At 36.7% G+C, this 9,847-nt stretch overlaps 1 protein-coding gene and 1 non-coding gene across 8 annotated transcripts in view; both read left to right on the top strand.

The window, feature by feature from the left end:
* Nucleotides 1–821: 821 nt before the first annotated feature.
* On the top strand, nt 822–893 carry trnae-uuc (transfer RNA glutamic acid (anticodon UUC)). Its single transcript has one exon. It is a non-coding gene; the product is annotated as a tRNA-Glu (tRNA).
* A 397-nt stretch (nt 894–1,290) lies between these two features.
* The window catches only part of elf1 (E74-like ETS transcription factor 1), a 43,650-nt gene continuing 35,093 nt past the window's right edge, over nt 1,291–9,847 (top strand). Inside the window, exons 1-2 of one of the 7 annotated variants that reach the window (XM_017474510.3) lie at nt 1,291–1,642; nt 6,178–6,250. Coding sequence is in view for 1 of the 7 variants with exons in the window: in XM_047157084.2 (XP_047013040.1) it covers nt 1,640–1,642 (3 nt within the window). In the remaining 6 variants the exon portion in view is untranslated. Of the gene's footprint in view, nt 1,643–5,400; nt 6,251–9,847 lie in introns of those variants that run through there. The other 6 variants (XM_047157082.2, XM_017474518.3, XM_017474512.3 and 3 more) reach the window with 6 other exon arrangements.

The raw sequence follows: 9,847 nt of genomic DNA, 5'->3' as shown, positions 1-9,847 counted from the left end.
TTCGTCCAGAAATCTGTCATTTCACCCACAACAACGATTTAGCACTTATCGCACCTGGTGCAGGGGCTTTTGTTTCTATGGGGTTTTCAGGGACACTTGCCTCATCGTCATGGCAACGATTCGTTCCCAGGTCAGATTACGTCAGAGTTTGTTGGAAAATCATACCACACAGTTCAGGCATTTCACGACCGACAGACGCCTATTGAACATGTTCAGTCGGTGAAAACAAACGCCTATCAACGGCAACAGACGCCGACAGGGGTAACACACTGATGAGACAAAAACCGACAAACGTGTCTGCTGGCGTTGGTCGGCGTCTGTCGGTGCAGTGTGAACTTAAGCTTTAAACATAACAAAGTGAAAAAAAAAACCTGGACGCCTTCATGACCCTCTTTTTTAAGCAACAAACTAGCCAGCTAACTTAAAAGCGATGCATATTTCCTCCTCAAACAAGATCTATATTGTCAGTGTTATCGATTGGGCAAGCGAATGTGTTTGTGTTGATAGATCTAACGTAAATACTTGTATATACAGCACAACTTGTTTAAAGGAAAGAAGTGCTACTTTGTTTACTTCTGATTCTGTGCGTGCCCATGTTGATTTGACGTCACTCCGTAAACTGGGGAGGAAGTGAGATTACCCCAAATTGACGATTAGGATTTAAAAAATTGGGGGATGTTTTCTTTGGCTTTTCCTGCTTTGGTGTTATGATTACAAATTGCGACCTCGTGTCGCAATACAATACTGCAATAAAATATAATACTGCAAATTATATTATATTTCCACTAATATAGGCAGGAGCGATGTAATGAGTTACAGATTCCCATATGGTCTAGCGGTTAGGATTCCTGGTTTTCACCCAGGCGGCCCGGGTTCGACTCCCGGTATGGGAAAGTATGTTTTCTTTGTTGCGTTTTTATTACACCTAGATGCCAGGGTGAATTTTATCTTTTGTTAAACAACAGTACACTTTCGTTCTATAAGGAAGTAGAGTCTACGTATATTTTCCTTTAATTAAAGTGACACCGAATTATAACACCAAACTGCCCACAATCTCGTTAATGTGCTTTCAGATTAGAATCATACGATTTTACAAGACTAGCAATTAATTATAGCCTACTTCTAGAGGCGAAGTGTAATTTTAATTTACTACAAACTACATTAAACGTAGCATAGTCTATCAGCTATAGGCGTGGTTTTAGCAATATTTTAAATATTTTAGCAATTGATTCGGTCTTCGTTTTACTCAGTGCCGGTAAGGTCAATGACGGGCTTAATGTCCGGCTTGTCCATTATAGGCTCAGGCTCTCGAGCGTTTCTTGCTGAGTGAATGCTGCCCAGTGGGTTCAGAGGGAAAGTGTGAGTCCTCGGAATTCCCCCACGGTCCTCGTTCAGGAAAACAGTGGAACCTTAAGGCAGGCACGAGTGCACAGAGAAATAAACTGCGTGACACGACCTACAGCAAAGAGAACCAGCAGCCTAACAGAAGAGTGTCTTTTCCTGACAACCGGACAACGAAGATAGCACACAGCGCAGCATGTCTGTATTTTTTGGAGCCGCTTCATTAAAGTGGATATTGTATCTATCATTGCTAGCACGAGAGGCTTGAAACAGTCAACTTTACAAGATCGTACATCAAATGGTAAGTATGTTTTTTCCTTAACATAACATCGTAAAGTTTATGTAAAAGATAGAATATTAATAAAACTGCTGTAGACATTTCCTTTTGAAGCTCTGTTGTTACAACGTATGGTAACATTTAATGTAACATAAACATACCCAACAGCCACCAACTGGGCTACTGCATTGCAACTGATTTATAGTTCGGTTTTCTAACCCCCCCCCGGTCAAACGGTCCTCGAATTTGTGTCATACTACCACATTGAAATAAAGCACAAGATTTACTACCGCAGTTTTCTCCCCATCAGAGTAGTTCACGGACACTGAGCTACCAGCGTGTTTGAAGATGCCCTGTCAGTCCTCAGAGCCAGGGCTTCTCTAACTTTTTGCAGGCAGGGACCCCGTTAATTTTAAAATAAATTACACGGTCCCCTCCAAACAAGTTGACATTATTTATAGGCTGACTTGTTTTGAGTTATGGAGGTCTGGCTTAAACCCAGCCAAGTGGCCAGAAAATAGGCTGTTAACTATAAGCTGAATCATAATTATCATATATATATATATATATATATATATATATATATATATATATATATATATATATATATATGTATGTATGTATGTATGTATGTATGTATGTATGTATGTGTGTGTGTGTGTGTGTGTGTGTGTGTGTGTGTGTGTGTGAGAGAGAGAGAGAGAGAGAGAGAGAGCGAGAACTATGTTCAATATAATTTAAGGTTAATATGTTTTAATATAATTTCAGTTCTTATACTTTGTTGCTGAGTTTCCTTACATCTGTTAATGGCCCAGATGTTTGTTTAAATGTTTAGATTTTCAGCCTAAGACACAAAAGTTGAAATATCCCATTTTTCTAAGGCCTTTTTGAGGAGGAGAAATTTAAATGTTGTTGTCTTACTTTGGGAGTTTTTGGTATGACTCAGAACAGCCTGTCTGTCCAGAAAGGACGTTATCCAGTTTTCATGGCCCCACCTTTTCAATGTCCCCACATCCCAGTGGCCAGAAAGCTGGAAATTTCAGTCTTCTGAAACCAATTAGACTCAGTAAGGAGCTCTAAATATACCAACAACAGTGTAGTTGCTCTCTAACCCAATGCAAGCTGGGTTTTGTTCCTGGAAAAAAGTGCCTTCAGTGCATTAGTCCTCTTGATTTTTTGTACACTTACATTTTTTTTTATACAATGGAGCAGTTGAGGGGTAAGGGCCTTGCTCAAGGGCCCAGCAGTGGCAGCTTGGTGGTGCTGGGATATGAACTCACAATCTTCCAATCAGTAGTCCAATGTCTTATTAGATCCAACACAGGATTTTATGTTGCTGGATGACAACAGTAGGTATGTGGGCCACATTTATGAACAGGGAAACTGGAATTTTCTTATTCCCATTCTAGTAACTATGACCATCAAGTCATCTTCAGCTGAATACAAACTGAGGAATAAAGGAGTGTCAGAAGACAGTAGAAGGCCCTGACTCATGCCCTGACTCGAGCACTCTATTCGAGTGCTCATGGACTGATGGTTTGGAAATCATATAAGATGTGATCTAATGGGGTGGTTATTGATTTGTCTGCTCATTTGGAGACATTTTTCTTTGTACAAAACTGCATCAGCAGGGCACTATGGGCTCAGACCAAAACAGAAACAATGAGATGAATCATACTCACAGACCAAGATCACTTAGATATCTAGAGCTAGCACATATTTTGGGGTGGGGAGGTATCATGGTCTCATTCCTGAGACTATTTTTTAAAGGTTGCCTACTTGTTTGATATATATGTTTAATCAACAAATAATAAAATGTGGACAAAATAAAAAGGCCTCATTCCCTTGATATTTCAGTTAACTGAGGTAGACCAAACAAATTAAGATTATGTCTTCCACAAGGTGGCATTGTTCATATATAAGCACATGGTTTGTCACATGAGCAAATTTAAGAGCACATGACATTATTTGTTATGAAGAGACACACTGAGGCTTAACTACAATTGACAAATACATTTTCCTATTTTATAATTTGTCTCAACATGTGCTTTTGCTTAACTTTCAAAATAGAAGTGAACCTGGACAAAGAAATAAGGACACTGTCACTGGTACATGTTATTACATTTCTGTTGAAGAAAAGATTAAAGAGAGAACATGTATTAACACATAGACATGTACAAGTATGTGTGATTCTGTGGGCTGATTCCAGTATTTTGTCACACTTCATTAACATGAGCAAAAAGTAATATAACAAAGGAACACCACAAGCAATGAGTTATATTTTGACCTTAAATCAGGTTAGTTTTATTTTAACACAATGTTATCCATAATATATATAAAAATTGTAATAAAACATAAAAAATAGAGCATTTTTTTCTGCAAAGCAATGATTTTAACAATTAATGTGTGGTGAAGCTGAGCTTCTTCCTGTAATGTCTAATAAAGTTGTAGATCACTTATAGAGGAACATTTCACACACCTTTATATTCTAATGTGCATGTGGACCACACATATTCAAAAGGGTTCAAATCCAGAGACTGAGACTGCCATTGCATGATTCCATGTAGTCCTGTTTTTCATGAAAAGTGTTAAAGGTGTGCATGGTGAAAGGTTCCATTTGCTGTAATTTGACCACAATACAAATTAGCACAATGGCTCAGTTGGTGTATTGGTGTAGTCCTTTCCATTTTGCTATATCTGTAATTTGTCTCCACATTTTAGCCTTTGCAGATGCTGCCACATTGCCGAATATTATACATATATATATATATATATATATATATATATATATATATATATATATATATATATATATATATATATATATATATATATATACACTCAGCAAAAAATAAAACGTCCTCTCACAGTCAATTGCTTTTATTTCCAGCAAATTTCTTAACATGTGTAAATATTTGTAATAACATAAAAACATTCAACAATTAAGACATAAACTGAACAAGTTTCACAGAAATTTGACAAACAGAAATGGAATAATGAGTCCCTGAACAAAGGGCGGGGGGTCAATATCAAAAGTAACAGTCAGTATCTGGTGTGTCCACCAGCTGCTTTAAGTGCTACAGTACATCTCATTCTCATGGATTGCACAAGATTTGCAGTTCTGCACAGGGACATGGTTACATGTAATTTTCCACTGCAAGGACAATCAGCTGTCCTTCCTGTCTCCCTGTAGCACTGTCTTAGGCGTCTTACATTACAGACATTGCAGTTTATTGCTCTGGCCACATCTGCAGTCCTCATACCTCCCTGCAGCAGGCCTATGGCATGTTCACGCAGGTGAGCAGGTACACTAGGCATCTTTATTCTGGTGTTTTTCAGAGTCAGTAGAGAGTTCTCTTTAGTGTCCTAAGTTATTGTAACTGTGACCTTGATTGCCTACCGCCTGTAAACTGTTCATATCTTAAGGAATGTTCCACAGGTGTATGTGCAATAATTGTTTATGGATCATTGAAGCATGAAAAACACTGTTTAAACCATTTCCGATAAAGAGCTGTAAAACTTATTTGAATTTGACAAAACTATCTTTAAAATACAGTCTCCTGAAAAAGAAACAATAAATTTTTTGCTGAGTATACACTCTAACATTATATATATATATATATATATATATATATATATATATATATAAATCTTGATCATTATGGCTTACAGCTCATGGAATCTAAAATATATGAAAGTTCCAATTTTGAATTAAATTACAGAAAATATAAACTTTCCCACATTATTATAATTTTTTGATATGCACCTGTACTAAATCTCCTACCTAAAGTTGTTGGGGCATTTATAGCATTTAACACATGCCCTTATCCAGAGTGACTTACATATTATTATTATTATTATTATTATTATTATTGTTGTTGTTGTTGTTGTTGTTGTGGTTGTCAAGGTATTGATATATATTAGTTTCTATCCCACCCATCTAGTATCAACACAACCAGCCACTGCACATGTTGGTGTTTGAGTAGTTATTTATTTATTTATTTTTTAAACAAATTGCTAATTTAAGTGCTAAATGAAAATGTGTGTATTGTGTTTGCAAGGACATATCATATGAATAGCCAACTCGTGATATTCATCGAATTTTGGTTTGCAAGTGAGGTGAAGTATAATTTAGATTAGTTTTAAGGCCAGTTTGCACTGAATGTGCTTCTATTTTAACAAGCCTTTTAAAACTACACTGGTTACGACAGAGGTGTGATAGACACCTTTTCCACTCATGCTTGTAAGTGAAACATAAACTCAATAGAAATCCATATATCTTACAAAATAACGTGTTCTGTACACTGTAAACACACGTTTATTTATAAGAATGCCATGAATTCTGAACATTGCAAAGCGTTTATATGTTATGATAATTTACACAAACATGGAAAAACAAAATAAACACAAATATACTGGTCCCACTATTCCACAGTTTTATGATGTTTTTAGATGAACTGTTTTGTAATTGCAGACTAATCATTCCCTATTGGTAGTAACACTGTATAAAATGATTCTCTTTCTCCTGTGTGCTCTCTGGCCGGTTGCCCTGGCGAAAGTTCTGGCTGCTGAGGTCCTGAAGAAGACCAAAACAAGCAACGTGCCATATCGTGTGGCAAAACCAGGCATGAGGTACACCTGACTGTGGAACTGTAAAGATATACAGAAGTGCTTGAATGTTTGTGAACTCTTTAGAATTTCCTATGTTTCTGCATAAATAGGACCTATAACATCATCAGATTTGCACACAAGACCTACAAGTAGACAAAGAGAACCCAATTAAACAAATAAGACAAAAATATTATACTCTGTAATTTATATATTGAGGAAAATGATCCAATATTACATATTTTTCAGTGGCAAAAGTATGTGAACTTCTGCTTTCAGTAGCTGGTACTCCTTTGTGCAGCAAAACCTGCAACTAAACATTTGTGGTAACTGTTGATTAGTCCTGCACATTGGCTTTGAAGAATTTTTGACCATTTCTCAGTGTTGAACAGTTTCAACTCTAGGATGTTGGTAGGTTTCCTCACATTAACTGTTTGCTTCAGGTCCTTTCACACCATTTCTATTGGATTAAGGTCAAGGACTTTCACTTTGCCATTCCAAAACATTAACTTTATTCTTCTTTAACCATTCTTTAGTAGAATGACTTGTGTACTTAGGGTCGTTGTCTTGCTGCATGACCCACTTTCTCTTGAGATTCACTTCATGGACAAATGTCCTGACAGTTTCCTTCAGAATTCACTGGTATAACTCAAAATTTATTGTTCCATCAATGATGGAATATTTATGCAGATATATAAAAAATTCTAAAAAAAACAACAACAACAAACAAACAAACAAAAAACCCAACCTTTCAAGCACCACTGTAAAACAAATTAAATGTGTTCAGTAACTAGGAAAACTGACATTCTCCAACAATAATTTTCATTAACAGATTCAAATTAAATAATCTGAGCCAATTGATTGTCAAATTAATTGTAAATGCAAGATAAACTGGAATATTCAACAATTTAACTAGGTAGCTGTCTCTAGTACTAGACTAGTTAATTATTAAACATTAAACAGTTAATGTCTGTCTCAAACCAAAACATCACCACATTCATCTACTGATAACTGATAATCAAATGGCGAAGTTGCCAAAGTAGACTAAAATTCAAGGTGCTGTTGCTAGCGAATATGGAAACATAGCTGAGATGTGTCAAGTATGGATTGGTCAGTTCTTTATGTGATGCATCTAGTGGGAATTTGTGGTAAATTGTTCTGAGGATTTTCATAATAGTTTAATATTCCTAATGGTTTTGACTCGCTTCCACTGTCACTGCATATTTTACAATGTTCATAAAAAAGACTTAAGAACTATATGTTATCTTGCTAAGTATCTAGCCTAATGAAGAACCGTGGCAACATTTCATTTGGAAAAATGTGACATTTGTTTACTCGCAATCTCCTCCTAGCATCTCTGCTTTGATAAAAGCACAGTACAAGGACAGGGATAAAGTGGTTATATAATGGTATAGATTTATAGATTATGGTTTATTGTATAACCAATAATTATGAAGTTTGTCATCTCTCAATTATTTTTTAAATTATTTTTAGTAAGCCAGCAGCTTTAAGAGTAAGTGTATCACAATCTTGTGGAATGTTTTCACACTTGTTGCTTTCATCTGCGCTCTAACACTGTAATTTGTACAAATTGTCATGTGTGTCTTGATGATACCCTTAATTTAGTTAAAGTTTTTTGCTGACCTCAGAGGGTTAAAATTCTGTGCATTTCTCACTGTGACCCCTGAGAGTTGCTATCACCCATGCTGGTAGAGAATGTAACTGTCCTCAGATTCCAGTGACTAATGAAATAATAAGCACATGACTAGTTTTAGACTTTTTTTCTAGCCCAGTTTCTCTTAGTGATGAAATTAACTGCATCACCAGACTTGCACTGATTTCTTGCTCCTAAAAATTACTTTTGTCTTAAATAATTTAGTTTTATTCCATAAACTGTAGGATGTGTGTTTTTGCCAGTGTTTCTGAGACACAGCATTCATGTGTTAAGACATGTAGTTGGACTAAAGTCTTTTTTGTGCCTCAAAAGGGTGTTGGAGTTCTGATGGGCTGTAGTAACTTGGGGCAAGTGGTTTATTTAGGCTATAAAGGAAAGGTATGACTTTGCACTTAATCAGCACGAGCACATGATCAAGGCTAGCCTTCATGAAGACAGTTACTAACCCCATATGGTCTTAGACAGAGAGAGTTTGCAGTTTAAGTCTGACTGACCTCTAAACCTCAATAAACAGATTTACATTATGCTGTGAAAAGCATTGTCTATGAAATGACTCTAAACCTGCAATTTGTGAGCACTTGTGCAAAAATATAGAGTAGGTACATAGGGTATTTACCCTTTACCTTATCTATATACTGTATTTGATAACTATCAGAATATTCCTTAGGCTTAGCTAAAATTGTCTACCAAGTCAAATTTTTATTTGGATAAACTGTTTTGGGTCAGAGCATTTCCAAAATGGCACATCTTGTGGGGTGTTTCTGGTATACACTGGTTCGTACCTACCAACAATGGTCCAAGGAAGGACAACTGGTGAACCAGCAATAGGGTCATGGGCACCCAAGGCTCACTGATGTGTGTGGGGAGAAAAGGCTAGTCTGTCATTGTACAGACCAAGTACTCCATGACCCACTTTCTCTTGAGCTTCACTTCAGTACAGATGTCTTGACATTTTATTATTCAGAATTCATTGTTCCATCAATGATGGCAAGCCGTCCTAGCCCAGATGCAGCAAAACAGGCTCAAACCATGATACTGCCACCGCCATGTTTCACAGATGGGATAAGGATCTTATACTGGAATGCAGTGTTTTCCATTCTCACAAACAAAACACTGCTTATTTGTCCATGTGATCTTTATCAAACTGCAGACTGGCAGCACTGTTCTTTTTGGAGATCAATGGCTTTCTCCTTCCAACCCTGCCATGCACACCATTGCTGTTAAGTGTTTTCCTGATGGTGAACTCATGAACAATAGCATTAGCCAATGTGAGAGAGGCCGTTAGTTGCTTAGAAGTTACCCTGGGTTCCTTTGTGACCTTGTGGACTATTACACAGCTTGCTCTTGGAGTGATCTTTGTTGGTTGACCACTCCTGGGTAGCAGTAACAGTGGTCTTGAATTTCCTCCATTTGTACGTAATTTGTCTGACTGTGGATTGGTGGAGTCCAAATTCTTTAGAGATAGTTTTGTAACCTTTTTTTCAGTCTGATGAACATAAACCACTCCTTTTCTGAGGTCTTCAGAAATGTCCTTTGTTCATGGCATGATACACTTCCGCAAACATGTGTTTTGAAGATCAGACACCTATTTTTACCTGCAAATTAACTGCTAATCCTAGAGGTTCCCATACTTTTGCTACTCACTGATATTTAATATTGGATCATTTTCCCCAATAAATAAATGACCAAGTATAATATTTTTGTCTCATTTGTTTAAAAGGGTTCTCAATGTCTACTATTAGGACTTGTGTGAAAAGCTGATGATGTTTTAGGTCATATTTTTGCAGATATAATTGTTTGCAGAAATTTCACATTTTCAAGCTCTGTATGAAATTATACCCAAAAAGTTATTCAGGCCCATAACACATGTTGCCACATGATCTGGGGTGATTGTATGTATGTTATGGCAAAATTTCATGAGAAAGGGCTTACATCTTGCCAGCCTT

The sequence above is a fragment of the Ictalurus punctatus genome, chromosome 8 (genome assembly GCF_001660625.3).
Source record: "Ictalurus punctatus breed USDA103 chromosome 8, Coco_2.0, whole genome shotgun sequence".
In the NCBI taxonomy this organism is placed as follows: Eukaryota; Metazoa; Chordata; class Actinopteri; order Siluriformes; family Ictaluridae; genus Ictalurus; species Ictalurus punctatus.
Note: the sequence above shows the minus strand (reverse complement) of the source record. Positions and strands in the feature narration are given on the sequence as shown.